The sequence below is a fragment of the Ctenocephalides felis genome, unplaced genomic scaffold (assembly GCF_003426905.1).
Source record: "Ctenocephalides felis isolate EL2017-DRISC unplaced genomic scaffold, ASM342690v1 CF-g0.4_SCAFFOLD_01604, whole genome shotgun sequence".
NCBI classification, from domain to species: Eukaryota; Metazoa; Arthropoda; class Insecta; order Siphonaptera; family Pulicidae; genus Ctenocephalides; species Ctenocephalides felis.
This window is the reverse complement of record NW_020537758.1, coordinates 20,013,642-20,035,735: the sequence shown is the minus strand read 5'-3', so window position 1 is coordinate 20,035,735 and position 22,094 is coordinate 20,013,642. Positions and strand designations below refer to the sequence as shown.

Below are 22,094 nucleotides of genomic sequence, written 5' to 3'. Positions count from 1 at the left end.
AGCGGTTTAAAGTTTTATCTCGATTATCATTTCATAGTCACTCTCTCGGGTTTATTCTTCCTATATTAATCATTTACATATTTTGAATAAACTGTTATCTTCTTGAAGTTAGGTCATAAATTCCGCATGAAACAAAACGAAATTTGCATATCATAACATTTATTATAACTTGTATGTACCAGCTATAAACAAAGATATGTATTTATATAATTCATTCAAAGAGTAATCATGGCCGTATCTCAAGTAATATGTAGATAATTTAATTAAAAATATATCATATGAATATATGCAGAATATTATGAATTGTACGAGTAAAGTTTAAACTAGTTAATTTAGAGTAATAAGATTTTACTCTAAAAAAACTTCTACGCCAACAATTGAACATTGCATTTATTTTCGAAAATATATTTGAAACTATTTCACGAAACTCAATTCTCCAGTTGAAGCATGTTGAGGCGATATAATCAATAGGCCATGACGTTACATAATAATTCCATTTACGAGAAATAAATTGAATTGTATTATAAGACGTATTTCTCAGTTAATGGAAAGTAGCAAATGCAGAATCATGGATCAATATATATTATTCGAAATAACAAAATAGTATAATAGAGAGCAAAAGTTCTAGAAATTGTTTTCAATAATTTTTATCTTATTCAGGTGCGCAAGCCATCTCCAAACAAAATTAACTTAATAGATCATTAAAGTGGAACGTAATAGTCATTTAAGGTAAGCAAGGCCAGAGAACGACAATTATTATAAGAATATAACTTTCATGCAAAAGCTTTACAAGGTCGAAGATTTTGTAGTTTTCTATATTTATCACCCTTTTTTGGTCATTTGGACCTCTTTTTTTAATTTAATTGAACATCGATTAGAACTTATGGGTTCTATGAGATGTTGTATTAAATTTCTTACAAACTACGTTTGTTTTATTATGGATGGCAACCCAAACAGTTGTCTCATCACTATGTGCTGAATTTTTATTAGTACAATTGTTGTAATAGTGATGACTTTTTATTGGTACATCAATGCTGTATTAGAGCTATTTTCACTTGGAAACATATTGTCATCTATATTTCCACGTGAAAATCGTTGTTACTGCTTGTTGTCAGGCTGCTCGAAGTGGGTATCAAATCCGGGACCCCTGATCCAGGACCTCAATTTTGACTTCAAATTCGTGTTCAGCTGTAAAAACTATAACAAATAAATAATGGGTGTACTGCCCTAGGGCAGGTCCGTGAGATGAGTTAAAACTCCAACTCGTTTCAGGGAATAATAGTGTGAGAGGTTTTCCATTGCTATTTCACACCGCAGTGCCCGTGATGGGCTTATTTTCAATTGGAAACATATTTTGATCTATATTTTTAATTGAAAATGGACATCAAGCTGCCCGATGTCAGATTGCAAGAGCGGGGAATCGAATGCGCGATCCTGTCCATACAAAGTCAGCGCGTTAACGACCTTCGCCACGACGAACCATGGAAAGAACTATATTGGGAAATATATGTCGCACACCCAATATAGACAATTTTGTTTGTGGAGCTCCCAATAGAAGAAGGTAGAAGACAAAGGTGAGCTTTTGTTGGGAGAGGAAAGACAAGAAGACAGGAGAGTCAAAATCTAGGTCCACTATTAAAACGTTGGTAAACTTTCAGATGGAGCACTGCTGCTATTTAGCATAGACGATGATGATATGTCATTTTCTGAATTTTGGAACAAAATTTGTTAGATTTCATCTCTTCGTGGTAAAACAAACGAAGACTTGCTCGTATTATTCGGTATCTCTCTTTTGTTCTTTATTATCGCGATGTAGGTGAGCAATTCTCTCACTACATCACGGATTATCGCGTCACGCTCGGCTGGAACAGTGCACTCGTAAACCTTCATACTTCTATAAGTTTTCTATGAACAATGCGAAATCTGAGACAAGCATTGTTTATTGTCTGATAGTTGTACGGAGAAAAATGCTAAGTTTAAAACTTTTGCCAACATCGCCTGTGAAAAGGAAATATACTTCTTAGCTATGATATATGCGTTTTTTTCTCAGTTGAACTATATGGTTAACACAAAACATTTATATGTTTTACAGTACCATGACTGATATATCAATTTTCTTGTTTTGAAATATTAATTAATATATGATCATAAATAATCGCATTGTACTTGTACTCGCAAGCTCAATGTGCGAGCCAGAAACATTTGAAATGGTTGGGGACAAAATGCATCAGCAGAAATGGTGTTAATTTTAGATAGTCTTTCATTTTTTTATAATTATGGTGCAATGAAGTCTTGAACTATTTTACAATTCTGGATAAATGCAATAATTTTTGAAAAGTCTTTGGACCAATTTTAAAAAATTTCAATTCATAGTCTAATAAATAGTTTCAAATCTAGATAATACAGAAATTTCAGAACAAATTTTTGAAAATTTTTTTAGTAGCATCAAAATATATCCCGAACTGGCTGATTCAGCTGAACACGAACACACCTTTAATAAAATATGTAATAACAAAAACAGCACATAAATATAGAAACAAGCTTATCAGTCACCCAAATTCACTAGTAAAGTCCTTAATAACAGAGAACTATCGATGTAGATTGAAAAGAAAAGCGCCACTTGATCTAAGTCATCAATTTTCCTAATAAATATTGAAATAACTTATCTATTATTTTTAAGAAATTATTTATAAGTGAATAGTTATGATTATATCATTATCAATAAAATATTGTTAATATTATAACAAATGAAGAAACATCTCTTGAGTTGTTTTCCAAGATGTCAATATACAATGTCTCTTTATGGCTGACAATTGTAAATTTCCCAAATTTACTAGATGTCCTTAACTAGACAGTTGTAAATAAAATAGAGAATAAAAAATTTAGATAACTTTGGGTATTCCTACCATTTTGTTTTACTGCGGTCCTAGAGATCTTATTTTCGGTTACGATCCAAAGTTTTGAATAACGAAATTAGTGTTAATTAACCATAATAACCAAAACAATATTAGATTGATCAGTGTTCTAGATTGTGTTCAAAAGCTCATAATTTTCATAATGCCTGGGATACTTTTTTCCAACTTTTTTTAGTCTTGTTGTTGAGTTCTGGACTGTCTGTATATATAACTTTTAAGGCATGCCAAATTGATAAGTAGGCCTCACAACGCAATGATATCGTATTAAAATTACTTTAGAATTTATTTCTTCTGGAAAGTTTTTATTTATTTATTTATTTAGCAATATATATATTTCATATATATCCATATCTCAGACAGTTGGGGTGCCTGGTATAAGAGATTATGGATTACTTTTATATATATATATATATATATATATATATGTCTAATACATATTATTTCATTTTAAAATATTACATCTTTATAAAAAATCAAGTACAAAAGTCATATTTAAATAATAAGGTCAATTTTGTTTATATCTGGTATAGTTTTTTATTTCAGTTTTGAATTTATTCAAGTTTGTCAATATTTTTATTTTGGTAGGTAATTTGTTGAAAAGGCTGCTTGCACTAAGGGGGCTAGTACGTCCTTTATTTGTTTATTTTCAATAGCAATGCAGTAAATTTCTGTGAGCTGGCTTATATCATTCACTCACACACATATACACACACTTTCAAATACATATATAAATTATTGTGAATCACTCCAATAAGTGAATTCACCGATAATGTTCATATAAGCAAAGATATGATAGATGTTAGTGTTAAATGCCCTCAATATTATCATTGGGCAGTTTTCTTTTTTCTGGAATGTTCAAATTACTCGATGTCGCTTAATCTGACACATATATTTCCCTGTGATTCAAATAATGTAGATCTATAGAAAATATCCGCAATGCAATAAATCGCTTGCCAGATCTGATACTAATTCGTTGTTGTGTTGTGCATCGGCTAGTGCTGCGGGCGATGTGAGATGATGTTAATCCGCTCGGCGACGGTAAATCTAGGACACAAATCCCAGCTGCATCTATCTTGGAATCTACACGACCATGTTGTAACTTTGCACTGTTACCCATTGCTTCTAACTTAGCATTGTCTATTTAATTGGAGAATTTGGATCGACACCTATTTTGTATTGATGACAAACAGTACTATCAAGAAACAATATTAATTTAACATCCAATCATCTGCATGATCTAAACTATATGTCTGTCTTAGAATTGTCGAAGATCGACGACGATACGGATTCTAGATCAATATCGACAAATCGCAATTGATAATATGTCCAAAAATATGTGACTATCAGGATGTCAGGAGCTGGTATATGTGGATCGTTTCAAATACTTGGTTAAAATTATAACCGCGGATAGGTACTGCATAAGAGAAACCAGAGCCTCGCAAAGAAGAACGCTTACTGATTATTGGTAAAGTTTTACATTTAGACTGGGCTGATGAAAACAACTTAAGGAGCTTCAAAAAGAATGATGAATAAAAAGTTTACAAATACGATGATGAATGAAGAAGCGTTACGAAGTGTGAGAGAATCAACTCTACTAGATATATTTCAAAAGAAAAGAAAAGTGAACCGGATGTTTTTGGGAAATGGTGCTTTCTGTATCAAATTATCGAATTTGAAATTTTAAAAATGGTACGTTTCAAATATGAATGGAGGTGGTGGACTGAGTAGAGATGGATGCACTGAATTAAAGAATTTGAAAGTTATACTTAATAGCAGTGTAGAAACACTGAGAATACTGAGAAACAAGTAAAGTTATCAATAGTGTAAACTGATATATAAATCAAAGTGGTATAGTCATTATATTTTACTCATATTAAGGGGCTATAGTTATGCGGAGAACTTATACTAATATAATGTATATTATAATAAGTATTATAATAATAATACGTGATATAATAGCTTCTGAATTTGACCTCCAAACATTTTTCATAATCAGTATGTTCGTGAAGTTCTAAACAAAACTTGTTTCTGACATTGTTTTTTATCTTATTTCTAATGTAAAACGTTGTAATATTCATCAAATAAATAAAATTTTATTAAGGCTCAATACTGATTAAAAAATACGGTCACAACATTAAACACAAGATTACTTTTGCAAAAGTTTCTAAAGTGATATTTTTCTAAAGTTTAGTTAGCATTACTTTGTTTACAAATGAAATAGCACGATTCTGACATCCCTATAAATTGCTTTTAAACTATCCTGAACGGATGATCTATTATAAAAAAAATGACAAATACAAAAATTATAAAAAAAAAATTAACTAATAATCTATATTCTGAATTAAAAATAATGTTAGGGTCCAATAAATTTTTCGTAATACCATGCCAAGCATATTTCAAATATCTTATAAAATATTTATCGATATATATTTCAATAAGCAATGAACTCCGCGTAATTATTACCGTGAAAACTTTAAATATAATTATAAACTAGTTCTGCTTCTGCAATTTCATTCAATTTGCAAACTTTAAATCTTCTTAATTACCTGACTGCGCGTAATTTTATTTTTAGAATTTTTCTCGATAAATCTGCTATGAGATTCAATTACGGCATATTAATTCAACTTACGTTCTAGTAAACTTTTGCTTGAAATTAATAGATTCAGGATTTCATAAATTTCCTTTACACAACTTAATGAATATGCAATTCGAGATTCAATAAAATTGGCAATTAGTGAGATTTTAATAAAATTATAACTATATAAAAATATACCAATATAAGGTAAATAATAATTTTAATAAACGAATGTGAAACACAAATTTGATAAATATAACTTATTTTTTGATAAGTACTTTTGTATGATTCAACTATTTTTAATATTACATTTCGAGAGTTCTTTGTTTAACACGTGTTATGTACTTTATTTGGTTTAGACGGTATAATTACTTCAAGCCAAATTGGTCCTTTGTGCCCAGCCCTATCCTATTAATCAACCTTCTATTTTGCTACAATATGTTCCACAATAGTTTTAATATGTATAGAAACCGCTTTATTCGACTGCTAATATAAAAACTTGGAACTTCTCCAGTAAAGATTGTAATCTCGGCATCTTCTACTGGAAATAAATTATACAACGATATATGACACAACAAAACTTTGCCAATTTGAACATAGCCGGTAGGCACCGCATTATTTGTCCCTCAAGGACTGGGGGATACGAGAAGTAAAATGTGAGAATATATGTCTCAACAAAAATTTGACATGCAAATATCAGATGCGATACTGAATTATTTAATAGCGAATTCAACGTAGCAAGAAGTAGGCGTATTGACTTGTCAAGCTTTCACTCTCCTGAACAGAATCAGAGAGAACGAAGGGAATCAAAAGCTCTCTCCCCATCAAAAGCTCTCTCTACCGCGAAACGAACGCCTTACCGGAGACTGCGGAGTAAATTTATGTAAGAACTACCGAAATTGATACAGATACAGAAGAAACTTTTAGTGAACATGAAAATCTTGAATCGTTTAACGTATTTTAATCACCTTCTTATAACCTCTTGTACTATAATAACAGAAGCTGCTATTATAGGATAGTTAACCTTCACGCTCCATCACTACGATTAGCTACAATAGTAGCTAAATATACTTATAGTATAGATTGTAAAAAATATAAGACTATAAAAGATAATAGACTATAAAAATTAAAACAAAAAAATCTAGTGTTTGATCCACTACTAGAGTAAGTTATAGAAATTATATTAAGAGCATTAGAAACGAATATAGGAATTATATTAGGAGTAGTAGAAATGTGCACAATATTTGGCACAATATTTATCACTTTGCATTGGATTATTGAAATTTTTTTATAGTAATTTTCAGTTTTAAAAGTATGAGTTTCAATTTTAAATACACTTTTATTACCGATGATTGGAGAGTACATTAAAAATATTGGTGGTTTGCTTGGTAGTGCAGCAGTGTCACTCCTGCGGAAAACACTATTGTAACAAACTGAATATTTACTATGGCAAAGGAATAAAAAATAAAAAATAGCAAAAAAAAGGTAAATTGAGTTAGAAAAACAATTTTACAAGAGACAAATTAAATTAATAGTTATTCCAAATGATTCCGCTGATGAATATTTCTGACGAAATACCAGATCGAGGATAATTATGGTGTTATCTCTGTAAAAAATGCACCCATGAAATTTCTATTTTGCATTTGTAGCTATTATTTTGTGAATCTCTTTGAAATTAAAATAAGATCTGTTTGCTTTGTGTCTGTTCCAATTTACCCCGGCTATGAGATAAAAAGAACCGGGTTATAATTTTTTTTGAAAAGCAGCAAATAAGCACAGTTTTTTCCAATTTTATTCCACATTACTAGAAACGTTCAAATTATTCTTGTTTACCATTATTTTCAAAATATTGTAGATAATTTATTTACCTACAATTTATTTTGTAACTTTACGCTAATTATCGTATCAAATAATATGATTTCATTAACGAGATACATTCTTCATCTCTCATTTTAATGAAATATAATTTCAAAACTTACTTCTGAAGATATTAAGAATCTGCACATACATACATTCTCATATTATTTTACACTCGGCACTCTTATATGAAGGTTTATTGATGGAATTATCTACATCAAAGCATTCGCAAATAGGTGCTGCGTAAATGTAGTATTTATTTGATGGCACCGCAAATTCAATTTATTTCTGACTCCATGTTACATTTTGTTTCAAAGTGAACAGAGATGGAAACGCCACATAAAATATACCAATTTCTATGCATGCTTTCAGATAAATTTATCATTTTACGTGGGACTTTAATGTGTAATGAACTTAAAGGACTTGAGATAGATGTTATAAATATATAAATATGTTTTCGTATGAATTTCAATATATTTAATAATAATAATAAAACTTGTTTTTATTTATTTTATTTTAGCCCATTTAGCAATATATTATTACATAATTTTCTTCATTTAGATAAAAGACAAGAAGATAATTATAATATTCACAACAAACACTTAAATTATCCCAAATTATCCTCGAACTATCCTCAATCCTTTACCCCGTTGACAGGATTTGGTAAGGGCGTTGTGTCTTGTTGAAATTGTGTTCGTATATAAATTATACACATGTCTTGTTTCCTCATATGCCTCTAATAGATAATACTGTGATATAATATCGTTTCTCTATTTCGGTAGGCATGTAATTATTCACATGAATAGATTATGCTATGATAAATCTTGCTTCTGTAGGGTCTGATATATCAAATCTGAACAAAAATTTATATAAATATCAATATAAATAATAGATATAAATATAATTATAATACATTATTTTGTTAAGTAATAATACAACTAAATAAAATAAAATCTCCAAAAATTGTTGCAAATTTTAAAAATCATGTTAATACTAAAAATTTGGAGGCAATCCATTTTTTCATAAAATAAAAGTAACTTATTCTTATTGGGAAAAAACTATAGATTAACAAATAATTCTACGATTAGTTTTAAATATACTTATTAATTACAGAGGGATAAAACCAATTTGCTCAGAGTCCTTATAAGCACAAAAATATAACACCCTGTACAATTATTCAGTACTAGTTATAAATCGTGTGATGATTTTATTCATAAAGTAAAATTCTGTTCTTATAATGTACAATTATAATTATAGGTGATTTATTATGATTCATAGGATATTAGCAACAAATATTAATTCTGCTTCAAATTTCACATTTTATATTTTATATATTGTAATAATTAAATATTATACATCATGAATTTTCAGTTTCATTTGAACTAGATCTTGATAACGGAATATATAATAATTTTAGTTACATGTAATATAAATTATGAATTCAAATCTGTAATAAATCCTATATCTCGCTGAAATTAATATTTTATTGATCGTTTTGCAAGAAAGTTTTATTACACGGAAATATTATCAGATAGGAAATTTTAATTACAACCGTAAAAGTACAATAATTTACTAATATTGAATTGCATTTGAATATGTTTTATTGCAAAAGTCTAATAAAATACTCTAGACTGTTAATATCGGAAACCTATAAATAAGGTATCATGTGAGAAATGTAAACTATTCATTATAATTATGTTCGAAAACTTTAAATGAGAACTAATAAATATTCGATGCAAAATTAATATAAATTATTTTCACATCTGATACAAATATTGATTTCAGTCCTATTTTTACAAGATTTTTTTTATATTATGACATTTTTCATTAATCTGGTCAATTTTAATTCCCATTAAAATTTGTTCGGAATAGGTTTATATATAATAAATATACCGTCTTCTACTTCGAACTATTTCTCATGCTTTGAATATACAACTTTTCTTGTAAGAAGTAGTGTTATTTCTCAGATTCTATAAAGTTCTGTCTGAGTCTTTTCTGCGAATTCATAATTAGTTTTCGTTGGCTAAATACGACTAACTTAGGAATCCAAATGAGTTTTACTTATTGCCATTTCGATTGCAATTACTTTACATGTCTTTATATATACTGCAAATAAAGTTTAGTTGTGTAGAAAACAAAGTACTTAAGTACTTAAGCAAAAATTCACGCAGTGAATTCATATATGCACATAATTTATCTAAATTGTAATTGTAATTTACAATGAAAATATTTGTTTTAGAGAAATGAATAATTATACATGATATGTAGATATTTATTTCACACAGTTTTTTTATCTTCAAAATGAATTTTAATTTAGAGCTTATATAAATCTAACTATAAAACAAATAATATCGTTTAGTTTGTATTTTTACCAAAAAATATCAGATTTTTTTAAATCGCATTTATTGAGAAATACAATATAATTTGAAACAAATTGAATATTTCTATAAGGAAAAATTGTTTTAAAGTAATTAAAGTAAGAATCTCAGAAAATGACAATAAAGATACAGCAAATAAACTTGATTTGTTATATGGTGTCCTTCAAATATGTTTTCGAATTATTTAAAGGTCTCATCTTTTTATATATTGACCTAATTCAAAGTTGTCTTGTTTGCGTTTTGTTTGGAGACATATTTTATATTCATGAAATAATTTAGTTAATATTTGTCAATACGTTTCATATTTTTTGCAACTGTTTATGTTCATAATGATTTATTTTCATTAATATCAGATAGATATTAGATTTATATTATTAATATTCTGTTCTTTGAATTGAGAATATATTATATAGTATTTTTCACGTTTCCAGCAATACTACAACCATTACTGATTTTCAATAAAATTTGCATGCAGTTTTTTGCTTCACTTTATTCCTTATAACTATTCTTATATATTGCATCCGTAAAGTAATGAAAGTCTGATCTTTATATTATCTGTGTAGGCAGATATTATCCAATAACTACATTTTATCAGCGATTTCACGATAGGATATAGAATTTTCATTATACATATAGAAAGAAATCATTTTTGATGCTGCTATCTATGCGACAAATCTTACTTAAATATTTCTGCAGAAAATCGTTTCAACGTATTTCAATATGTGAAAGGGAATATAACTTGGAGGACGTGATCTCAATTTTTTTCTAACTTTAGTATTATGAGTAGTCTGCAGAAGTAAAAGTAATAAGAACTATATTTTTGAGAATTTATTTATTAATATTATTGATAAAGTAATTCTAGTGCAAATAGTTCCTATTTATTAATCACGTGTTAATAAAATTTATTCTTACATCACGTTAAATCATGTTAAGAAATATCTGGGAAAGAAAGTCGAAACCTAACTGCACATATTTTGGAATAATTGTTTTAAAGATATAAACGGTTGTGATACATCACATGGCTTTTAAATTTGTGAAATTGGTTCAGACGTTTTTGAGAAAACGTCGATCAAAGGTCTAATTTTGACAAATGCTAAAAAACGATGCTAATTTTTGCAAACTTTGACGATTTTTAAATTTAAATGACTTATCGTAGGACCGTAATATTTTAGTATGATCTATAAGACTATCATAACTATCGTCACAAAAAATCATAAAAATCGTCGAATTTTTTTTTTCAAACTTTATTACAAGAAAACGGCCTGGCCGATCTTTACCAAAAACTAATCAGTTCGATTCCCAACCAACATCTTTCGAACAGTTTTTGAATTTTTAAAATCGATTCAGAATTGCGGGCTAAAACGTGAACGAATTTTTTTTTACTTTTCTGCTATCTACTAAGAAACGGCTCGGTCGATCGTCATAAAAAACTGAGAAACGCTAGTGCTCATTGAGATACATTGAATGGTTTTTAAATTTTTGAAATCGGTCCGGCCGTTTTTGAGAAAACGTCGATGTAATAAAATAATCTGTTTACATACACACATATACTTTTTCCAAATTCGGTCTCATTCGATTCAGAATGGCTTGAAACGTCGAGAAAACATAAAATTAGCGAGCCAGATTTTTTGATGAAAACATAAACTTCTCCTTCGGGAAGTTAAAAAAAAGAGTAATTATTCAAATGAATGCGATATATCTGTCTTTTTTATTTCTTTTATTAATAATCATCATAACATTAAATACATTATAACTACAAGTTACATTACCTAAATTCGCAATATGTTTACAATATTTACTTTCTTTAATTATAATTATGTCGTTACAATAGAAAAATTTTCACAGAAGAACGTGTGCAAGCTGTACAAATGTACAAATTTGATTTAAAAAACATTGACCAATAAAAAAGTTATAACACAATTCTCGTTATTTCTGGGTTCTACCTCTTACCTCTTGCTAAACAGCAAAATGATTTAAATACAGCTCAACTCTTAAAAGAAAACGAAGGAAAAGCAAGCTTAGAGCTGAAAGTATAGAAAACAGTTTTAGTTATGCTAAAGCTAAGCTAAGCTAAATTGTGGTTTAGCTCTGGTTGCACATTTTGCAATAAAATCTATTACTACACAAACCAAGCAATGCTTTAAGCAAATAAGGACGCAGAAAAGCAACACTCAATTACTATTAGATATAAATTACTAGATGAAATTAATTGGCTATAAATTTTAAGGTCTTCTAAATTCTAGTGTAAGGACTACGATGTAATGAGTGAATTGGGTGATTTTCCAATTTGTGATGATGATTAGTGGTTCTTATTCTATACTTCTCTTAACAATGATTTTTTTGGTTTGAAAAAAAATCACAATACGTACATATTATCCCAACCTTACCTAGTTTGTTTCTTGCCATCTACCTCTAAACCAAGCTTTAGTTTTATCCATGCCCGATAACGGATGTTTTATCTACAGTCTGCGTCCGCAGTGAATTATCGTGGCATTCGTACCGGCAGTCGATTCCGTTTAAATTGGGGAAGGTCAATAATTGCATTTGCACCACGAATTTATCGTAGTTCCGTTACGCGGGAACGCCGGCTGCAATCGTCCCGGCGATCATCCCTGCGATCGCCCTTCGATGTCTCCCGCTCCGGGCGACCTGCTGCAATTGCCGCAACACGATGTTCCGGTGGGAGTTACGATGCAATGTTCCGGAAATTTTACGGTTTCTTATTTCCATACTGCGGTGACATAGTTTGACCATCAGGATAAAGGAATTTCAGAGCTCGTGTAATTGAAATATATGAAAATTTTAGTGTGGGATAATAAGATTAATAAGAAATTGTATCGAAATTCAGTGAAAAACGTCCACAAAAGGACGTATTTTGACCAGTTATCAATTTTGTTAAAAATGATTAATGACATTGGTAAGTGTTGTAGGAAAGTAAAAATTGTGAATAGCATGCATGTAATTTTCAAACTCGCATTTTTCAATAAATGATGAAAATTGATCCAATACATTAAAAAGTAAGTGCTAGAGTTGGACAACCTTTCATGAATTTTTTTTTATGTGAAATTGGGCTTTTTCATAAGCTTTCATAAGCTAACTAGTTTGGTGCATGGCATCGTGCCTTCAGGCAAATTGCTGGAATTTTCCGTACCATTTTTTTTTAAAACGCGTATCGAATCCATAGTAATGTAAACAAAATTTATACTTATTATTAAAATCTCTATAAAATATCTGATAATTTGATGTACATATGTCTAATGATCAATATCTCCGAAACCGCTAGACCTGCCTTCATGATAATTTTTTATCTTGTTGATACAAGTGAAATGTTCTTTGAATTATTCAAATCGGACGCTCCGTTCTCTTAAAAGCGTTGCCGTTTGTGGCACATTTTACCCCATATCTTCGGAACGGATAGACTTAACTTTGCCAAAAAGTAATCAGCACGTTTCCTTATCAATACTCAATCGAATGCTTTTTGAATTATTCAAATCGCTTCATCCGTGTTTTCGAAATCGTCGACGAAAATTTGTATCCAAACACACATACACACACGGACACATACATCAATTTTTTCTAAGGTATACGAAAATATTCACAAACCTTCAAAACGTCGAGAATTGCAAAATATTTTCATTTTTGATTTTTTTGCGGTTACTATAACTTGCCCTACGGGAAGTAAAAAATTTTACAGTGGAAAATATATCTAAATTTAGTGAAAAACGTTCACAAAATAACACAAGTAAATTGACCAGTTATCGATCAGGTTAAAAATGATTGACATATGGAAATTTGATAGGAAGGTGAAAATTGAGGATCACATTCATGTATCTTTCAAACTCGCGCTTTTTAATAAATGATGAAAATTGATATAATACATTGAAAAATAAGTGCTAGAACTGGACAACCTTTCATGAAATTATTTTTATATGAAGTTGAGCTTTTTCATAAGCTCAAAAAATCTCAAACAAACTTCAGTCAAAAACTTTTATTGATCGAAATCGTGATGTAAAATGATGGTTGAAAAATGATGATAATACTATAATACCATTCTTGCAAAATAAGGGTTTGCAGTAAGAGGGTGAAAATTCAGAGTTATATGTTTTTTATAATCGTATTCTAAAAAATGTAAAAAGTTAAAACTACCATAAACATAAAAAAATCTTTGGGGTGACTAAACTTTACCACTAAGTTTCAAACAAATTTTTCGAAAACTCAACAGTTTCCCAAGTTTTCACGGCTATTAGATGTATGGTTTATAAATTCATAACTCTTTCACAAACAGACATACATCCATTATATAAAATAATGAAATAATTTAACAAACTAATTTTGTTTTTCTTTTTCAAATCACTTGTTGAAACATAAAATTGCTTTTTCACCCTGTATTTAATTTTTTGCCACTTTTTAATTTTCAACTTTACAAAATACAAAATTGCGTAAGCGCCAACCCTTACTATTCGCATCGTGTTTATTTCACAACTTCAGTATTACAGTTTGGACTACTGATTACTAGCATATAAAATTACCCTGCGTAGTTATTAAAAGTTACGACGTAATATTTCGACTTAACTATCTCTATTTTGAACATTTAGTGATACATATCTCTCATCCATGACCTGGTTTGGTTAATACTCTGTTACGGAACGTAATGGTTTCAATTTATAATACCTCTTTTGAATAATATCATTACATTGGTCTCTTCCGCAAATTGGCTGTAATAATTTCATTTCACACTTTTATGAGCACATAAAGATTTTATATTCTAGAACATAAAATGAATTGATTATGCACTTTGAGTTATAGTTTTGAGAGCAAAATTACGATGATGTAAATTGACTCGCTCTCGTCGATACGGCAAATTTTTTTTAGAAATTGAGTTTGTCATAAAACGTGTATTTCTTTATTGTGTTCTATATTCTATATTTAATACTTTTTTTGATTAATGAAAATCTTGCGTTGAATTTTATAACGCATACATGGTAATTCTTTAAGAAATACATAAGCTGCAGTGCAGTTTATATAATATATTTTAGTTCTTCCAAGCCACTAGATGTAAAAATGATTTCTAAATTTATTTATATCAAAAGTAAATTCATTCTTATTCATACGATTCATTGCTACAATCCTCTGACCAATTAATTCGATGTACTTCCCTTAAACTTTGAGGCCAATTTGCCGACAAAATAGATCGTAAATAGCGTTATTATGGCAACGCTATATTACGGTACTCTCTTCATATAAATTAGTAGTGAAAACTGTCAAAATGCTATATATTTGCTTTTTGTTCAGGCGTTTTACACATGAAAACTCAGGCTTATAGAGCAAAAACTGTAGGGAAAAGTCCCCAAGTGGCGGACACCTAAGGTTATTTATAAATTAATCAAAAAATATTTTACGAAATGTTTATTGAATTTATGTTATTTGATTTATATTAGATAACAAAGTTAGAAATCAAACTAAATTAAAAAAACGCAATCTTTGCTAAAAACTAAATAATACCATCAATCAAACTTTGCTATAAAAATATGATTTTAAACAGTGGCACCTAGTACCGGACATTTCAAAATAATCTGCATTGATTACATATGTAGCCATCTCCACGCTCTGAAATGTCTGCACATGTGTCTTTGGCGAATATTCTTAGATATTGCAAAAAAGTCACTATTCATCTATTCTTTTGGCTGGGCCACACCGATGCTCTCAGCTGGTGCATTCATAAGCTTTTCATTTTTTGACTAGGAAATACGAAAAATGTGGGTATGTAGTGACCGTTAGCACTCATACAGAATAAAATTAAATAATTGGAATAAATTTCAATTGCTTAAATAATACGTGTTAAATAGAGTGTCCGGTTCTTGGTGCCGTCCGGCGTTACGGCACTTTCCCCTGTGTAAACTGTGATTTTTTTTATTTTTTAAATATATCAAAATGCGCAGTAATAACATCATTTCGGACACTAGCAATTTTAACATGTAGTTTCATATGCATAAATTTAAATATTTTTCATTTTATTTTGGCAACCTATATTATGATATTGTGCCAATATAAATTCAAATAAACTACTATATTTTAGCATATAAATTCGACTCCTGTATTTACAGTGGAGCAGCGCCGCCTTGCTTGAAGCGCGAAATATGCATCTGTTTTTGTCTGCCGCAGCAGTTGGTTTATCGTCGGCGGTTTTATTTTTCTGTTGTTTTCCCGCCGCCCGTGTTATAATATATTTTGTGATTTTCGCCAGACGCCAGAATGTTTGATGCCAGAATGCTATGACTATGTCGATGCAAAAAGAATGTGAAATACTCTCAAAGGAAAGGACACATATGTTTGCTGTTGGATTTTTTGTGCTGCTGTAATGCTAGAAACGTGATATGGCATTTTCTTTAAAGTAATTTGCTGCAACATCCGTAAATAACAATTAAATAAAAAAAAAATTTGAAATATTTTAAATTCATATACAACACAAAAGGCTGAGAACATAATTCGAAAAAAGCAATGAATAACTTTGTTTATTAGCAATATGCACTATAGAAGTTTGAAAATTTTAAATTTCCAGAAGACCTATGTTGAGTCATAGCATTCCTATATTATTTATTTTACAACATTGCAATGCTCATTTGAAAAAACAATGGCACGGTATAATCATATGCAAAATACGTTGTAAGATGTTATATACTAAAACTATTACAGAAAATTTGGATCCTTCTGTATATTTGTGCGAACTCATACGTTGTTCAATGCTATGGTTTTATTTAAAAGTCTCAACCTAATATTTGCTTTCCTCATTTTTTTATTTTCCTAGTGTAACGATATCAGCCTTAGTATTTCAGAGCCCTATATATCTTCTGTTTTATGAGATAGGAAGGAGCTCTGCGGCCACTACGTCGGAATTTCGGATATAAGCCCCTCGAGTACAGCCTTTTGACTATAGGATCATGATTTCTTTTTATTTCAGTAACAAAATCAGAGAAAGTGCTACTAATACTCTAAATAGCATTGCATTAAGGAATTTTATGATTACTGTTGCACACAATGCCTATGAGTCGCCTGAGAATTATTTGAACTTTATATGCAATATATAAATAATAATGATTAAACAGAAAATGAAAATTTAAACAAGTATATCAAATTATAGACAGTTATGGAGTAAATTACACTAATTACTACATAGTTAAACAACTTGCACATGCTAGGGTTCACTCACTCATATGGCAATTATACTGCAAAAACCAAACTAACCATATCAAAACAAATAACACATATCAAACAAATAAGTATCTCTATGTTTTTAGCCAATTTCCAAAAACTTGTCACTTCATCCTTTGTACCCTATAACAATGTAAACAAGAACACTAATTTATTTTAAATTTTTGTCATAAGAATTTATTATCAGTATTATTCAATATGCTACTTAATCCAACGTGCTTAAAAGTAATTCGAAGATTTGACCAAAATTATCTTATTTGTTTGTTAATTATTCCTCTTCCAAACTGTTTATTTGCATACACGAGAAAGAGTAAATATTGTTCATTTCCAGGCAGGAAAATTTACTGAAAATTCTGGAGCCTAATTCAATTTAAAATACAGTATGCGTAGGAGATTTTTATTTGCATTTATGTTAATTCGTAACAGCTTCATTAAATAAGCTCGAGACTTCGTTAAAATTATTCGCTCGACTGAATTTTGATGCCATTAAACTTGCATATTTTACATTACTTCAGAGTCGCTAAGAACGCCTGAAATTAAGTGACACATGTAAATAATAAAATAATTTATAGAATGAGATAATTTTTTTATACGTTGATTTGAAAGTTGGATTTCTGTCGAGATATAAAAAATAAGCTTATTTTAGTTTTAGGTATACTCTGATGCGTACAGTCTTACAAAGAAATTCATCGTTTATTGTGTCTACGCGGGCATTTTTATGTATAAGCCAATTTAATACATATTTCGAGTCATTCAACATATTTTTTAATAGTTTATTTTGACATCTTTGAATTTTTATCACGTTTGATGTGGAAGCGGTTTCCCATAGTTATATCCCGTATGTCCAAATTGGCTTAATAGAAACTTTGTATAAGATAATATAATTGTTAATTGAAATTTTTATGTGATGGTACCAACAGTGAAATTAATAATTAAATGATTTTAATGATCTGTAGTAACTCTTTATGCAAATTAATTTCAATATTGAAATTGATAATTTGATTAGAAGTTTTTACTTAATTATGCAACTGTAAAATAATGTAATACTGTCATAAGTTGTGAGTCAAGTTTATAATTGCCGAGGAAGTATTTTATATTCTTTATGATTTAATTATTATTTTCAAGGAAGTATTTCAACTTCAATAATATAGTTTAATATTTATGTGTTCTATCCTGAATACAAGTAGAATATTTTCCGTTGTCGGGCAGTAGCAATTTTCTCTCCGCTCACGGGATACTTTAATGGCTTGAAACTATGCGGGAACAAGTGTTTTGCAATATCAAATTATATGTGTTTTACATAAAGCGAATGCAAAGTTATAAATTCATGGAGATTCAGTATACCTCAATTAAATTTCATGAAATTCCTACTTTGTCTTGCGGTTTCTCGTGGATACTTGTATATTAATTTAGAAACGTTTGATATTAAATTGTTAATGTAATTAAAAAGTAATAGATGTTGCGGTAGATATGACTGAGCTTTGAAGATTCAAAAGCTCATAATATTAGAAACTCATGACTTGAACATAACAGAAATGTTTCCTGGTGTCGTTTCAAAAAGTCGAAATTGGGGTCACATGGCAAAATCTCCGATCTAGTAATTCTTCTCCAATTTTTCTGACACTTTTTACCAAGTGACTATTGAGTTTCAATTTAATGGTTTATTGATTTTTTTTAATTCAGAATTTTATCTATCTAAACTTTGTTTTGAGAATATGTGCACCGAATGTATCCAGCGCATTACAATGGCCAACAGGCGTTCTACACTTAATACACGCATCCGTGATCATAAACAATATCCGATTCTTGAACAAAAACTTCCGTCGTTAGACCTACTGTTTTCAAATAACAAAAGACGTCTAATACGAATTTCTACGCAATCATATATATTCGTATTTCTGAGCCCACCATGACCATTGTCCGATCTGCACTTATCTTTTGTCTCGGCGACCGAGATTGCGGAAATCTGGAAATTGACGTCAGACGACGGTTGACAAGGAATTTATTTTGCTTTATTTTTGGAATGTATGTGGTGCTTTATAAATGGTCCTAGGATTTTATTTCTTTCTAGAAGATAATAAAACACAAAAATCCTTATTAAAAATATTGGGTTTTGTGCAACATTTGATTGATAAAATGGTATGGTCAGAATAATATTATATATATATATATATATACATATATTCACTTCTTTTATATTCATCAAATATCTTCACCGTCTCGATCCATATATCTCCTCAAAGGAGTTATCTTATTGTGCTGCCGTTGTATTACTCAATATAATTTATATACGCTCCATTTTCCAGTGTCTCAGACCCATACATAAACCATGTGTGTGCATTTTGTTGAAAGAGTGCATTCTTTTCATATTTTCTTTTGTATTCCCTTGCAGATATTCAAGAATTCTACGAATTGACACTGCTGGATGACAGCAAGTCCGTGCAGCAGAAAACTGCGGAGACAATCCGAATAGCAGACAAATGGGAAGGCAGCGATGGACGGGACAGACTTGAGGTGAGATAATAATAATACTAAGACTTAAAATAACTATTTATAATTATTAATAAACAATAACAATAAGAAATAGAACACAAAAAATTAAAGACCGCAATATACCTAATACTCTCTTTGAAAACAATCAGGCCTTTGACCCTCCACACTTGAAAAATGACATAGCTGGCGGGTGTTGTTCTAGTAAGGAGGAGGTAATTAGGAACTGACACTATAAATTCTTATTTTTTATTAACTCTCCGTAGGGTAAGTTATAGTAACGTTTTAGGGTTTCTGAACATTTTGGCTACCTCAGCGAAAATGGATGTGTGTGTGTATCCGCAATTTTTTGTCTACGTTTTCGCGATCAAAGAATTTGAATGGTTCAAAAAACATTCGTTTCCTATTGCTAAGGAGATGTGCTGAATAGTTTTTGGCAAAGACAAAGTTTTTTTCATAGTATTTGCGAATAATGGAAAAAATTAGAATTTTGTACTATTGACCTGGAATAAAAAAATCGCAGATGTCGGATCGATTGCGACTTAACATCTGGACCAATTTTCAGCTCAATGCGAATTAATGCTAACTTGAATTCTATTTTGACTGGAATATCAAAATGTACTGCACACCAAAATACAATACTCTATGAGCTATTTGGTTCAATTTGGTTCACACACACATATGAAACTTTTGTGCTAAATTTCAGTATATCAATAAATGTCACTCTAATGAGTGATGCTTCAGTTCTCCAAAGATGTAGTAACTTGAATATTATCTTTTGGAATATTCATTTTCGGCCTTCTCGAAACAGGTACCTTCAAAAATTAAGCAACTATACATTTTGAATGATCTTCCAGTTATAGAAAATGCTGAACACTTTTTGGCTTTATTTTACCATTTATAAAATTTATAATTAGATCTTTGTGTAAGGTCTTATTGCTGACAAACCAAGGAGCATTAGTGATCAGTCTCAAAATTTTAGGCTGCATTAAAACAATGTTTGATTTGCTCGCACAACTTCACAGTTGGATGCCTTAAATACACATAGATTATATCACAATTCTCGATTGTTAATTAATAGTTTATCATCAAGATAAACTGTTAATTGACTTACGCGCCAGAAGCCAGTATAGTTCAGCATATTGTAATTGAAACCTACTTGTGTCTATTTTAAATTCACTAACCTTGGACAGGGGGTATGGCTTTTCAACATGCATTTTCCATTCTTAAAATTTTACTTATTATCCTATTAGGATAGAAGTAAAGATTATCGTTTATTAAAGAAATAGCTACTATTGACCTTTATAAGTTCTTACAAAGACAGCAGAAGAGGCAAAGTAATTTAATTTCGAAGCCGTATACTCCAACATTGAATTAATATCTTAATTGTTTTAGAAACCTTAACCCCTGCAACTCTTACTTATATTCGCGTAAAAAAATTATGCGCGGATTAAAAAGACGAAATGAGATAGCTCTTCATGAGTTTTGAGCTTGTGTTATTTATAGTCCGAGAGGGTAATTTAGTACATAATCTAGAACATCAAGCGGACCAAAGTTGGGCGACTGTTATAAATGGGATTGTACAAAGCATTTCCAAGCCTACTTATCCCATAAATCGTAGAACACACAGAATCCCAAAACATCTACAGAACTGTCAAAGGTTTATTCTATTGTTCATCCATAACTTTGGTTTCTAATTAGCCAGTTAAATTTATAGGAAAATATAATTATCAGCATTAAAATCATTAGTGCTTACTTCATTAAGAATTTAATAATTTGGGCACTGTAATTTTGGTTTCTATTATGAAATTTTATTTTATCTACCTTGATGAGAAGACAACCGATATCTAAATCTAGCCAATATTTTTAACCTTTCGAAAAAGTTAGTAATTATTTGGACCTTTAAATACAAGCCACAATTTATTGTAATTATATAAATTAGTTAACAATATTCAAGCATTTTTAATTTTGCTTAGTTACAAAAAATTTTGAAATATTTAAAAATTAATTTAATTTAATACTTATTTTTGAATAGATTGTAGTTCAATTTTGTACTATTCCAGTAATAATTATATATATACTAATTAATGATTCTTGATTACACTTTTGAACTTATATACATAACAAAGCGAAATCAAAGCTCAACTCCATCATTTACTCGAGCTAGCATAACAAACACATCATTATGAAATCCGAATATCAACATTTGTCTTAAACTTGGTTCATACATAACAATATAGGGGTTAAATATGCCTAATTGTGTTGCCTATATCAATTTCCATAAAACATTTATTTTCGTGCCCCTTTGCCAGATCGTTATATTTGTTTGCGTATTCATGTCTGGTTGTTTTGTATACAATTAATCTTCGAGTCCCACGAACCGTATTATTGCACGAGTAAGCAATCTTCAGAAATACATATTTGCTCAAAAGTAATTGTCAAAAGCATTTTAGTTGTATTGATTTATTAAAGACGATGCTTTACCTTTGTCTTATTTGTGGTGGAAACTTTTATGCCATGATTTTTGTTCTGAATCATCAAATACGACCATATCCGAGGTAACGTCAAAACAACTGAAATTATTTCAGAGAGTTTGCAACGTTTTCCAGAAGTGCCAAAGAAAGAAAGTGGGTAAATCATAAATACGTATTACGGGCTCGAACTAGATTC

At 29.8% G+C, this 22,094-nt stretch overlaps 1 protein-coding gene across 1 annotated transcript in view; it reads left to right on the top strand.

Moving 5' to 3' along the window:
- Nucleotides 1-22,094, top strand: part of LOC113373494 — a 298,841-nt gene that overhangs the window by 223,670 nt on the left and 53,077 nt on the right. Inside the window, exon 3 of the mRNA XM_026613788.1 lies at nt 19,327-19,448. Coding sequence (XP_026469573.1) covers nt 19,327-19,448 — 122 coding nt within the window. The remainder of the gene's footprint in view (nt 1-19,326; nt 19,449-22,094) is intronic.